Below are 15075 nucleotides of genomic sequence, written 5' to 3' on the forward strand. Positions count from 1 at the left end.
TCTGCTCCCGTGAAGGAAGAAATACACATCCCCTCAACATGACTCAGATAAGCAATACTGCTCTTCTTTTTAAATCTTTTCACATGGAAATTTAGGCAGCATTTTTGATTGGTCAGCACACTTCTTCCTTGAGTTTGAGATTCCTCCACACAGCTGACATGATGACAGGATTCACTCATGTTGTGCTGTAGCTACTTTTCACATGACACAAGCTGCTCTTCTCTGTTGCTTGTGACACATCTGACTTTACAGCGTATTGTTCAAAGTTTAGTTAAGCATTTACGCGACAGTTTAAGGCTAATGGATCATATCAGATTACACTTTTCTCCTCCTGATATCTCATTGAGTATTTGATCAGTGCATCCCTAGTTTCCAATCTATGCTACGTTAAGCTGGGTGCATCTCCACACTTACCCTGCAAACATGATAGTATTGATCTACTCATCTAATTCTAAAAAGGAAATGAATGAACCTATTTCCCAAAATGCTAGAATATCCATTAAAATGATAGAAAAACAGACAAGAGCAGCATATTTGACTCTGTTTCAGGCTGATAAACTAAAACACATTTATTTGTTTATCAAAATTGTTTTCTGTCAACCTGTTTATGGATTCACTGACTCATGGTTTCAGCTTTAGATAAATAGCAAGTTGGCCACACAGCGGCATCTGTGAAGCAGTGTCTTGCTCAAGGACACTTCACTGAGGCAGATGCTTGAACTTTTTACCTTTCAAACAGCCTCTCTACTCTGCACCACCCACAGCACTCACAAAAGTACAGCACACTTACAGTAAACTTGGAACACATATATATGCAGTATATAGTTTACATTCCTCTGCTCTGGTGACATGAACAGTCATAAAACTCACCTTTTCATCCTTCTGGAAGGTGACCCTGCGAGGTTCTGTGCGTCCACGGCTCAGCCTGTGCACCATCTTGTCCTTGAGCAACGATGTGTAACCAAGATGCTCGTAGATGGGGTTAGTGGTCATCTTGGCGATGTACTCTGCCGCCTTGGTCTCGATGTAGAGAGTGATCAGGGCGTCCGTCACGAGGTCGTGCACCGACTCAAACCTCTTCTCCCCGACAAAGTGCTTCCCATCATAGAACAACCTGTAGTTGAGGGTCTGGTGCCCAAACCTGGATTGAGATACATGTATGAGGATGTGGTTGAAGACAAAGGGAGTAAAGATGAGGCTGAATCAGCTGAGTGGATGAATAAAAGTGAACAGCATGGTGGAGACTGAGCGAGGACTGGACTCCTGATAGGGGCCGACTTTTCATGGATTCTGTGCTGCATACAGATGGTGTTGGTACCTTAAGGCCAAGGTGTGTGTCCCTGGCTGTCTTTGGCTCTCCCTGATGAGGTAAGCACCCTCTGCTCCTGCCAGCAGCTCATCTGCATATTCTCGAGGGATCATACCATGAAATCTGCAAAAAAAAAAATTTATGCAGTAATTATAACTCTTCCTCCAATATAATTTTATCATGAAATACAGATTTACATTTTGCACGTTAAGCTCAGGCTCTTACCAAACACACATGCACATTAAATACTCATCCATTCACTTAAAAAGGATAGTTTGAAATATTTGGTACGGTTCTGTGAGGTACTTATCAATAGCCAGTGTATTACCTTCACTAGATAGCAGCTGACATGCCCTCAGTTTGGAGACACAGCAGGACTACCAGCACAGAGGCCAAGCAATGTACTGTCGTGGACAGGGTCAACAGCAAAACATATACTTTAGCCACTTTAATAAAGATTAGCATCACCGCTTTACTTGGCCATAAGACAACCTTTTCCGACGGGAAACCACTGTTATATAAGCCAAATATCAACCACACTCCATGGGTGAAATCATTACTTTACCTACCTACCTACCAACCAAAACACGGGACTTGCTGGTCTGCTGCTGCCACAATCTGTTCATTTGTTTGTGTTATTGCGTGTCTTTGGTGTTTTAAAAGGATAGTTCAGATTCACACAGTAAGACAAACAACGAACTCCCAAACATTGCCTGAAGGCAAAGTAAAGTGTGTGTGTGTGCGTGCTTTCTTTTGTTTTTTTTAGTGTACCTTTTTAGGCAGGTAAAATAAGTTACATTGCTGACCCTGTTCACTGCTGGGCTTCTGTGCTGGTACTCCTCTCTCTCCAAACTGGGGGCGGGCCAACCAGCATCTATTGTAGCTAATAGACTGATGATCAATTAGTATCTCATAAAATCCCACATCAAATAATCCAAACTATCCCTTTAAACCATGACCACATCTGATGAACAGCAGCAATGAAAATAAATAAAAACCATTCTCTGCAGAGTAAGATTTGATATACAGGCATAGAAAGGATGACAATAATCTAGTTCCACTCACTCTCTGCCGTAGTATTTGGGTCTGCTCTCCATCTGTAAAGCAGAAGAGGACATATTGGCTGGAGCACTATGATATGAAAGCTCAATTAAATGGTTCTGCAAATTGTTCTTACAGCCTGTGTGAAAGATAAAGGACTCCACACCACAGGATAGATTATCTCCATCTGTGCCCCCGCATCTATTCGCAGCTACTAAACCATAAAGCCAAATCACAGAGTGTGGAGATGAATTAGAGGCAGCGCCAGAAAACAGCTGGTGATAGATGGCCAGCTGCAAAGAATTAATATTTAGTGTGTTACTGTGTCATGCCAGGGTGTGTAGTGAATCTGCATCACCAATCATGCGAAGGATATGGTTCTTGTACATGATATTAATGTTTATTCAGATTTTTTTTTTCCCTTTAAATAGCGCTGCTGGTGTGAACCAATCTGAATGAAAAATAACGATCTATGAACATTTTTATCATCCAGATCCTCTTTCCATATAAATTTACAAAAATGAGAGAGCAGAATCACTTTTAAAATCCACAGTTATGATTATAATGGGTTTGGTAATATGTCAAACATCATTCTGTTCTTTGAATTAACGGGTAGCTGCTAATCTCACACTGCCAGCCCACTTTGCTCATCAGAGCGTGGCGAGACTCAAAATAGGATGAGACATGCAGCATTTCTGGTAGGCTCTACAATAGAAGATTGACAGTTTCCTCAGTGAGGGCGGTAACAAGTAGAGTAACTTGTTCCATTAGCTACTTTTTACAGAGTTGAGGGACTAAAGTCTATCTGTCCATCCAAATTGCTTCTGCTGCTTGAACCGACTACTTGTTACTGTTCTTGTTGTAAAGTCGATTTTAAAACAGCAGTCAGATGTCCATGTGAGCACGGTTTTTGCTTGCTGCAATCACAACACAGACCCTCCCTACACCTGTCTGAATGAACAAACAAAACACTTGTGATGCCAATCACTGGTCTTTGTTTGAAAAAGACAGAAAAAAACATTATGAAAGTCAAAGAAATGCCAAAGGATCCTAAACTATTAAAAGAATACATCTCTAAATTAAACTAAGCCAAAGACTAAAACATGCAGTTTGAGCGTAATGCTTTATTTTCCTACCACAGAGTTTAAAACGGTTCTAAACTCATGAGGTGTGGGAGTCTCAAGAAGCAGTAGCAAGTCACTCTCCATAGATTACTGATTGGTCTAGCCTCCAGCTGCCAGGCTCAATCATTACTCAGTGAACGTTTTCCAGATTGAAAACTGAGTTTGCAAGATGTAGTGTGGCTGCAGTCTGCTAGAGTGGTTTTTGAATCAAGGAGGGGAAAAGTCTTGTCTTTAAAAAGTAATAAATGGGGCCGACAGGTGGTTGAAACACAGAAAGAAAGAAAGAAAGAAAGAAAAATAATCTTAAGGTTCACTTTTCTTGCATCTTCCTTTATTCTTAATCTATGACTGACTAATCAATAAATTGTTTAGGTAATAGTCAATTAAAATCCCAAACATGCTGTTTCCACCTTCTCAAATGTGAAGTATTACAATCTTTTCTGTTGATTCTGGCATTTGCTATTAATGTATCATATTTTACATACTAAATGGTTAATGAAAATATATAATTAATCATTTCAGCCCTGTACAGTGGCCTATTAGGTAAAGATTTACAGATGTACCAACCTCCTGAGGACATGTGATCCTCTTTGGTCTCGGGGCTTCCTGCTGTAGCTGGTACACTGTTGGACAAACACATGGATGTAAATTAAGGCCCTCTGCCCCTTGAAGCTGCGTACACAGCTCAGTGCAAGTCGTAATTACATACATATTGTAGATCTGTTACCAAAATAGAAACTCAATACACACTTAAAGGGACAGTACCCCAAAATCAAAAACACATATTTTTCTTCTTACCTGTAGCAATATTTATCTACCTAGATAGTTTTGGTGTGGGTTGCAGTTTGAGGTTTGGAACTATCAGCCATAGAGATGTCTGCCCTCTTTCCAATATAACAGGACTAAATAGAACTTGATTTGTGGTGTTCAAAACACCAAAACATTACAGTTAAAAAATTCAACAGCAATTATAACCCAGTTTCTCAAGATATCCACGCTCCCTTCTGCGTGGTGATACTGTTGGCGGGTGAAGTTTGATAGAAACCAAACAGTTCCTGCATGAAACAGCTCAGTCTGTGGTCTGTGTTATCTTCTGATTTTTTCATGTTGCTTTTTGCAGAAGTTTATGGAGCACAAGCTGAGTTAGTGCTGAGCTTTGTTGTTTACAGAAGCTGATGTGACCCTTGTTGCCAGTGTGTGTGCATTTGTGTTGCTGCTGTATGTAATGCTAAATTTAATTGATAGACATGCCCTGAAAGTAACTATATAGCTATGTGTGAAAAAAGGTCAAACTGCAGGAATTCATTAGCCATTTAGACCACCAGGCAGTGTACACTCAGTGCACTGTGATTTAATAGCTCTAGGAATAGCCTGCAGCTTTTCCTATCGACCAATTGATTGGTTGAAGAGCAGGCAGAATTTCAGTTGATTTTCTTTGGTTCACTACAGCCCTACTTGATAACTGGGTCATGATTTCTAAAATGAGACATTGCTGTTAAGTTTTTTTTGGCACGTTGAACACCACGAGTTGAGTGACATTTAGTTCCCTTACATTTGAGAGAAGGCATACATCTCTTTGGCCAATATCTCTAAAACACTTCAACTCACATCGAAACAAGGTGGTCAAACAGAGCTACAGGTAAGAGGAAAATGTGCATTTTTGATTTTGGGTTGAACTGTGCCTTTAAAATGAAAGAAACTAAACAAACACGTATGACTGTCATACACTGGACTCCACTGCACATATAAAATATCTCCACTTAAGAGCCTTAGGTCCAGCTTCTGACCACAGCTGACTCATTGCAAAGGTAACAAGGTACAGAGGGAGCCATTAGCTCATAAGGCTAAGCAGTCAGTGGTTTACATGACAGGACCCATATATCTGCTATCCATTTGTGCAAATTAAGACCTGTTGTGCATTTACCTAATGTGCACTCAATGTGTACACAATATTCCTTTTGACTGGAAAATCCAAAGCCAAAACCTACTGTGCACTTACTTGACCCACACACACAAATGCTGCAAATCTAAGCGTCTCTGTATTAGCACTTAAAGTATTTCAGAGAATTTGAAGTAAAATCAGTGAAGCAAAGTGAAAATGGAATTGAGGGATTTGCGGCAAGCAGAGTAATCACCACAAACACCTCAGCAGCCCCACAGAATCAGTACATTACAATTAGTGATTAAAAAGTGAGAGGAGCCAAAATTCTGCTGCAGTTTCTGCAGAATGGGATGTCTGTCAGGACAGAAATATTACCACAACAGAAGAATCAGCAGCTGAGAGTGATTCCTTTCTTCATATCCAATCTCTAATCCTTCATGTGTCTAGAGCTGGAGTTTCTCTTTTATTTGACAAACTGCCACATTTCCAAACCAGACTCTATATAAAAAAAACCTGCAATAATAACAGAATAACAGTCTTTACTGTTTCATACTGTGATGCACTTGCTTTGGCAGTCTATAACCTTGTGAGACGTGGATAAGGACTGAGGAATACAACAGTAGTGTCCTCATTTCTAACAACCAGCACAATGGCAAGGACACCACTGTGTGCAGTTGAGCTAAGTCTTCACTGCAGCAGATTCTCCAGGCAGGCGAAGGAAGACTCCTGACTGTGAATTTTCATGTTTTGTCAGGCTGACTTAAGCCAACCAGCAAGATCTGGACATCATCCATTCCTGTGACACAGTGAGCTCTAAAAATACCCCGGCAGAGAACCAGTGAAGTCAGGAGAAGATGGGAGAGTTCATAAAAACGACATAATTGAAAAATATGTAGAGGACACATTTAATTACAGGAGAAATAGATCTAAAATTAGCATGTTAATGATTATATTATTCATTATTAGATTAATCACCATTAATCATGAATTTAATGAAAGAATTTATTAAGATTTTATTGGTTTGACTTTTTTGTCTAAAAATGGCAGTATTTACATCTCATTTGATATTGTTCTTGTTTGGCAGAGCCATTTGTTGAATAAGGACAGTGAATGAGAGCCTTATTGTTTTAATATTCTGTGAGTTTGACTTGTTTGTGCCTCATAAATTAATGTTTCACATAACTAATGTGTCACTAGAATTGTTTAAATAAAACTTGAACTGAGAACACAACATGCATTTTGTATCTTATTAATTATTAAAGCTACTACAAAGAACTTTCAATTGTTGAAGTTTTGAAAGTGAAATTCTTTCTCATTCTTGTTTGATATATGACTTCAGGGGCTGAACAGTCTGTGGCCTCTATTGTCAGATTTTGTGCTTCATAATGCGCCATACATTTCCAATGGGAGACACGTCTGGACTGCAGGCAGGTCAGTCAAGTACCTGAACTGTACTTTAAAGCCATGCTGCTGTAACATGTGAAGAACATGTCTTAGCGTAATCGATAGATTATGCTTTAATTTTACTGGTCCGGCCCACTTGAGATCAAATTGCATGTGGCCACTGAACCAAACCTGAACCAAAATGAGTTTGACACCCCTGCACTAAACTGTCTTGGCTCACGCCAGCATGCCCGCCATGGCCTCGCGCCCACGATACTGAGACGGTTCTCGACCAGTTCATTACATCATTGTGGACTGAGCGGCAAGAGAGGTGCCCAAGCTGCCAACTGTCACGCCTTGGCCGAGAGACTCACTCACTTTTTTCAGCATTCCACAACTTTCTCAGTCTTCTGATGCCCCCGTCCCACCTTTTTTGAAACATGTTACATCCCTAATATATAAGTTATAAATTGTAATTGGTTAAACTGCAATCATTTTAAGGATAGACAGTTTTCTAGCTGAAAAGATTTGTGCTCTGTATTCACAGGACTCAACCCATTTCCTCCCACATGGCAAAAACATTGTATAATGAGGTGGGTGTTCTGAGTGAGGACCCCATTTCAGCTGAGCCTCTTTGCAGGTAGAAAATCTTATTTTCCCCGGTGATGGTAACCTATTTTACTAAGAGATCAGGAATCCGCTGCTTTGCATTTGTGCATGCATGAATGTGTTGTGTGGGCGAGTGTGTTTCTTCAGTGTGCAGCTTTTGTACATGTGTGTGTTGCCTTTTGGAACCTGCAGTGTGTCTAACTGTGCCATGTACAGCAAAACCCAGTTCTTCCAAGTATAGAAAAACATCTCTTTTTTATTTATAAATGAGAAATACACGTGCAGATATTTAAAGAAACACATTAAAGGTCAATGCGGGGTTAAAACTGATAATCATCATATAAAATTAAATCATTACTCACAGTAGGACTTCCATATGGGCGGTTGGTAATCCTCAGGGTCTGTAAAACACAAAAATAAAGCAGGTTTCTGTCAGTGGTGTTGAGAGACTGTGTCCTGTTTTCTCTCATTAAAATCTCCATTCCTGTCTCTTTCCCAGTGGACTGAATGTGAGCCCTTCACCATGGTTATGTCACTGCTGTTTATCTCTCTGTTATAATTATGCATATGGCTTCACACTGTGCAGCTGCCTCTCGAGATGCACCAGTGAATACACTTCTAATCAGTATCTCCACTTCAAGGACAATCGATACGGATGTCGGCTTGTTTCGCTAAACATTGTGACGCCACACACCTGATCTATATTACCCGCCAGCACGACACCTCCATTCTGAGATAAGAGTACAAACACACCAATCACGATTAATGTACATAAATACAATTTAGATCTCACCATCACCCACAGCGGAGGGCTTTCCTCTGGGAAATGTGGTGGCAGATTTATGATTATGTGAACACTTTTCTGGAATATATGATGGAGTGTGCTGTTATATTAGCTTGAGAAGAGTTAGAGAGGTGATGAAGTAAATGCCCTGTAGCAACTGGTAATTTACTGTAGTACCTGCTGGGTAAAGTAATGACTTGTAATAAAACGCGTCACTAAATGAGTGAAAAATGTGGCAAAATATGCTACTGTACTACAGTGCTATTAATGTAATATAATGTCTGGCCTTTGTTATGACACAAATGGTGCAGCATATTTTTACTCATAATACAGTAATGATCCACATTTCACACCACAGCAACTTTATGCTGAGAAAGGACAAGACGTGGTCAGAAGCTTTGGAAACATCAAATAAATTGGACCTCATTTGAGAATTTGTATGTGAAACTGCTATTTCCAAGGTCAAGTTTGAACCATCACAGTCAAATAACTATGCTGCTTCTGCATTTAAGGTAGAATTATATTAATTTGAAGATAATATGAGTTATTAGACCACACATATCTTAACTCATCTGTTACAACATGGTACAACATAAAGTAATAATACTTCTAATAACATTAAAATTACTGTAATAATTTGTTGTTATTGATAGAATTCAGGCAATTTTTTAACAAGCCTTTTACATAAACATTTTCTTGCATATCTAAAAGTCACTGCACTGCAAACCCCTGCATTTTTAGTATCCAGGTATGTGTTTTATATGTCTTGGGTGATCCAATCACAAGTGAACAGCTCTAAGCACAGGTGTGAAAGCACCCAAGACACAAATGGAAATATAATGGACATGGTAATGCGTGTTTGGGCTCTCTACGTAACAAGATAAGCAGCAGCTGTTTGTGTACAGTGTGTCATTTAACTAGTAAATGCAATATTCCCAGACTCCTTTTGAAAAGCACATAAGGTTACAGCAAATTCTTAATAATGTGTGTCTTCTTGTAAATTCCGCATTAAATGCAAAACATAAAGTTATTTCTTTCCTTGCAAAAAACATTCTAGTAGTTTGTGGCAACATAGCGTCATAGTTTGGTGTCTACCTGCCAGCATTTAATAGCTGGTATTTAAACACAATGTTTCAACTGATTTCACAACATGTAAAATTTTACAAATACAGTTTAAGATGCTTCTTTGCATGTTGCACAACATGTTGTCTATTACTGTTGAGCTGTTGGTTAAAAACAACACATTTTATCTTTGCAAACAGAAATTATGTAGCTACATGTTTATTGGCATATAGAGCTTGGGAGCGAGATGTGATCACTCGAGACATGTGAAGACACATTCTAATGCCAGGAGTGAACCAACATACTCAGAGCTATCCCCTTGAGATTAAATCACTCAATATGCATGTTAATGCCAGGTGTAAACAGGGTCATGACACAATCATACAGTGAATTAAATGATTCACCTGCCTCTCAGATGTTTAGTGTAATATCTCTCATTAAATTCCCAGAAACACTGCTGAAAGACTCAAATGACTGTGTTAATAATGAATCATGTTGGTCCAGAAGATACATGTTGTTCATTTAAAACATTCCTCTACACTCATCAGCAGATCAACGCCACACCCCGCGGGCCAGAGATGAAACACACCTGAGAGGGTGTGAAAACCAGTGAGCACTTGTTGGATGTGGGCACTGAGGCACAGACAGAGAAATTGTGAAACTTACCCACATAAATGTCATCATTGTTAAAATCGCATTACGGGTTCTCTTGGTGCATAAAGCTTCTGTATATTCTTGTGCTACATATATCTGTTTAACTGACGGCACATTAAGAGTAGGCGATTCGTGCAGTTTTCTCTGCTCGCTGCTGCAAGAGTTTGACTGGAGGCTGGTTATCAAACGTACCAAAAGCTCATCATTGCTCCTCAACATAATAGCACAGTTACTTCTAAAAGGGCTGAATTAATTACACAGGAGAGATGAGATAGGTAAATGTGCGCAAATGCTGAATAATTATGTAAATGATGAAAAAGCAGCTCGACCGAGAAGTGGCTGTTTCAGTGTAAACGTTGTTGCTAAAACCCTCCACAGAATGTCTGCCTTCAAATACAAATAAATTTGCTTCAGGCTCCGTTTGCTGGTGTGTGGCCAAGCTGCCTTGGAAAATGTATTGTCCTAACGCTGGAGCTTTGTCACTGTGTATTGCACTGGCAACAGTCTGAAAGATTTATTCCACTGCGGCTTGTTTAAAGAATGTGATTTCATCTGGTCAGCTGCCAAGTATTCTCCTTTCAATCTGATTCTTTTTAATGACGAATGGCATTTCAGTCTGGAATTCTGCAGCCACTTCAGCTGAGAAAAGGGAACTCTTAAGGGTCGATTCTGATGCAAAAACTGGCACACCCTCGCATAAACATACACACACGCGTGCGTGTGTGTGTGCAAATACATCAGGCTACACTGTACATACCCACACTCATGCAAACACATACACACACATAGACACCCACAGAAAAAACGAACATCAAAAAGATTTTATAAGTAGCTCAGAGTTCTGCGCAGTGTCTGATGATCAGGGAGAATTTAAAATTCTGGAGCAGCCAGAGGGTTCTTACCCCGAAGAAACAGCTATTAATTGTGATGCCCTCCATTACTCACCAGTCAGAGGCATTCAATAAAATAATTACTGGGGGCTGTTTGCTCTGGTGACAAAGAGAATATGTGATGAATGAAGATCAAGCTCGCCTAAGACTTTTATCCCCAGATAAACGTTGTGCTCTAAAGTCTGTGCATGTGAAATAAATGAAGCCATATAAAAGCACATAAAACAATAACTTGTTTTGAGGTTAAATCAGAACTTGGTTGACAACAGCTCAACAAGTTTGGAGCATTTCATGATCTGTGCATAATAGTGTTCAATGTCCCTAATATTATCAAGGTCATTCATTTCTCATCATCCAATACAGGGTTGCACAACAAAATCAAATTAGAACATATATACAGATAATTTAATTCAGAATAGAACAGGATAAAGTGTCAATTAAATTAAACTAAAATTACAAAGCTGCATTTTAAAATTTGCATCTGGTTGAATGCAAAAAGGAGCAACAAGATAGTCATAATAATATAGTGAACATGTTCACATAAAAAGCTTGACATCTGGGTAGCACTGTCAATCAACCTTGACTGCGTCTCAGCACCAAGCATCACTGATGTCAAACACACAGAGTTTTTAGTGAAAAAAGGCAGATGTCAACAGAGAAGATATAAAGTTCTCGGTGCAGAATGACGTCAAGTCTAAATAAAACTCCCCACTAGACAATTTAAGGTGACACAACAAATCTAATAGTTTTATTTTGACTTAAAAAGCTATTCAGCTGTAGCTTTACTGCAAAAGAAACAACAACAAATTCCTGCAGAGAATGTTCTTGACTACTTTCCTAATATTACATGGCTGGTGATGTAATAACATGTCATTTTTATGGGGTTTATTTGCTGCATATGGATAGTTAAACAGTAAGTACAAAGATAAAGAGCTGATCATGTTTCACTTGCCTTTTGCCAACAACAGACAGACATCGATTGGTTGATGTATATTATAATAATGTATGCAGAGTCTGTTATGTCTGCACATTTGTCAGGCCTGAAGAAGTGCTCGCTTTCTTTACAGGCATGTAGGCTCGTCCTCAGGGTTTGCACTTCAAAACCTGAAATATTTGGCACATTGATGTAACATGGGACAAGATTTTTGAGTTTGAGACGAGGGATTTTTCACCTAGATATTACAAAAGGAAGAGGTGATTATTCTATTTTATAAGACTGAAACACCAGGATAGATTGGACATAATTAGTGGTGAAATCCTCCATTAATACTACAGACAGATATTTAATTACTGTATGAGCATTTGATACTCATATGTTGGATCAAAACAAGATCCATTCCATGCTGGAGTCCTCAGTGATAAAACATCTATCGCCTGCTCCCTATACTGCTTACTAATTAATACTGGATGTGACTTCAAGGTGCATCTGCAAATACGTAAAATACAGCCTTAAAGCAAGTTGCACAGTCCTCACATATCATCTGTGCTGTCTAACTGCAAGATGTGTGCAACACATTTATCCTTGCAGCTGAAAAGAAGAGGTCTAAATCAAAACACAGACATCTTAAAACCTGATTGTTTTCACCATCACCTCGTCAGTCTTAAGGGCTACTCAAGTGGAAATGAGTCACCAAATGGAAAAGCATAAGAGCAGGGAGGTGCCACATGTCCTGTTTCAGTTTTATATCCCATGTTCCCAGGGTTTATGTCCATCCGCTCATCTGTCTGAGTGGCAGAAGGTGAACGAATTTGGGGTCTTTGTTTATATCGATGGTACAACTCCAATCTTTTTTTTTTTATTATCTCAGACTGTGAGTACCAGGCAATAATGACATCCTTTGTGATCCCAGTCTCCTCTAGTGACCCTGATCCCAAGAATCAGTGTTGTTGTGACGAAACAATGATGACAATGACTAAGTCGGTATTGATGCGTCACATATTTCACCGCAGCATTTTTACTGTGTTAGTGAAGCATATTTTTCTCGGCTCTGCAAGAACTGACCAAGCCATTCAGAAAAAAAGTGCAAAACGTCCTTCTGCTGCTGTTAGTTTCAATCAATGATCAAAAATTGGACTTTGCCTCACTTTGGAAGGTGGATAAGGGAATCATACTAATTTAATGGCCTCTCTTCACTGGCATGTATGAAATTAATTTTAAGAGTCTAGTATTTGTTTTTAAAGCACTACCTGGACAGGCAGTGGAAGCAGGTTACATCGGCAGATTTGTCTGGTTCCAAGGCTAGAAATCAAAACCAGTCTAAAGACCATCTGTTTTCTTCAGCCGCTTAACTGACACACCTGAACACACTCCATTTCCTATTTATGTCTATGCTTGTATTTGATCAGTCCTGTGTTTTCATTTCATTGTATTCATCAGTTTAACAATCCTATAATTTAATCTCTCTGTAAAGCACTTTGATCAACGTTTGTTGTATATAAATTTGCTCTATAAATAAATTATTTTGACTGATTTATTGTTTCAAAACATTATTCTCTAAAGACCCTAGGTCTGCAAATATGATTAAGCTTGGCTATGGAAGTAAACTTGAATTGATTTGGTCATTTGATAAAGTAGACATAAAAAAAGAATTTCAAATAATAACTTCATTACCCCTTGCTGAATGATTGATCTTTTTCTTCAATTTAATTTATAGCTCATATTATTCACATACATAAATGACACAGACATACAGACATAACACATTCTGGAGTAGAGCTCTGAATGCAACGCCACAGATACATGCACAGACACACACACAAAGACACACACACACACACACACACACACACACACACACACACACAGTCGTGTCAGTGGGATGCAGCAGAACTGCAGCAGGGAGACCATCTGTGTATTACACTGGTCCAAAACAAGCATTTCAACATGGCGTTAGTGCTGACCAGATAATATGTGACAGGTATGTGGGTGCCTCTTCAGAGTGTGTTTGTGTGCTACTGGGTCAGTCACCCTCAGTCAAACTGCATGTTTTGCTGGTGAGTTTAGATGAGGGTAATGTGACTTTTTTTTATTAATCTGTTCTGACATTGCTTTGTGTCTGCCACTGGGAGAGTCAGGATTGTTGTAATTAATACAGGAATGACTACTGGGACATGTACAAGTAGAACTGGAGCCCCCCCTTTCGCTGATGCTGTAAAACATTTAGCTAATTTCAGTAAGTCAATGACACAAATCCAGTCCTACATGAATTACACTAGTAAGGACAAGAAATAGATGTGGTGGAAAGATTTTGAGGTGAACTGCACTGTTCATTCAGCAGAAACATGTGCAGGATCGTGTTGAGCAGACAGCCTCTCTGTAATACATGGCTGTAATTCTGCCTCCCTGACCAATTTTGTCATTTTAGGCCTGGAGCTGAAGGCATACTTTCATGCTCTATCCCTCAATTTATTTTCAAAGCTTTATTTCCTGGAGCCGTCTCTCCCGAATGGTGTGCTGCTGGTACAGTACATGCTTCCATGCCCGCCCGTGCCAAGAATGTGTAGGAATCTCCCTGATCTAGACGAATAGCCAGAAAATATCTTTCCAGGGAAAGGAGGAGATTGCAACACACATGCTGCAATCATGTTGCAATCCTTTCAGTTTGTCTGTTATCTTATTATGACTGGCCTAAAAATTTTGGCTACTATTTTTCACCTGTGCATTAGGTCTGCAGTTATGGACTTTGTGTATATAATGCAATCCACATATTTCAAGGAGGTTTGTGTACATACCATTAGAGATGCAGCAATACCTTTTTTGAAAGTTATGATCTGTTTCCGATACCCAAATTTGGATATCTGACAATATTGATACTATAGCAATAGCAGCACTCTTTTTTCTAGTGATGATTATTATTATTACCTTTGGTATTATGTGTAAAATCACATGAGACTGAAACCGAACTGAACAATCTGGTGGCATTTGTGATATGTTTGTTCAGAACATGGTAGCTTATGTTGGTAATTGTCATTTGTTTGCTGGTTTATTGCGCCTTGAGTAAGGTTTCTGGTATATTTCTTCATTTAAGCTGTATTTTCAAGCTTGAACCTGCAACCAGTTCGCAGTGTATTAAATGCTTATGCAGATCAGATGTGAAAAGCACTATTTATCTGTGAAATCACACTACTTAGCATAGTATTTCCAAATACCCATGTGGGTTGTGGAATTAAGATCTAAACACATATCGATGGCGTGAGTCTGACATCCGATGAATGACTTGTGTCATGCTGATATTGGTGGACCAGTCCCATGTCTACATACCACTGTTCCTTTATTTCAATAATAAAAGCAGAAAGTGCATAAGTGATTCGATGTTTGCTCCCATAATATAATTATC

The 15075-nt window shown here is 39.2% G+C and overlaps 1 protein-coding gene across 2 annotated transcripts in view; it reads right to left on the reverse strand.

Moving 5' to 3' along the window:
• The window catches only part of chn2 (chimerin 2), a 42660-nt gene that overhangs the window by 15807 nt on the left and 11778 nt on the right, over positions 1-15075 (reverse strand). Inside the window, exons 2-6 of one of the 2 annotated variants that reach the window (XM_084726517.1) lie at positions 7711-7749; positions 4042-4097; positions 2375-2406; positions 1319-1432; positions 871-1141 (exon numbers count right to left, since the gene is read on the reverse strand). In XM_084726517.1, coding sequence (XP_084582643.1) covers positions 871-1141; positions 1319-1432; positions 2375-2406; positions 4042-4097; positions 7711-7749 — 512 coding nt within the window. Of the gene's footprint in view, positions 1-870; positions 1142-1318; positions 1433-1637; positions 1784-2374; positions 2407-4041; positions 4098-7710; positions 7750-15075 lie in introns of those variants that run through there. The other variant, XM_084726518.1, reaches the window with a different exon arrangement.

The sequence above is a fragment of the Lutjanus erythropterus genome, chromosome 9, assembly GCF_056507025.1.
Source record: "Lutjanus erythropterus isolate fLutEry1 chromosome 9, fLutEry1.hap2, whole genome shotgun sequence".
Taxonomy (NCBI): Eukaryota; Metazoa; Chordata; class Actinopteri; order Lutjaniformes; family Lutjanidae; genus Lutjanus; species Lutjanus erythropterus.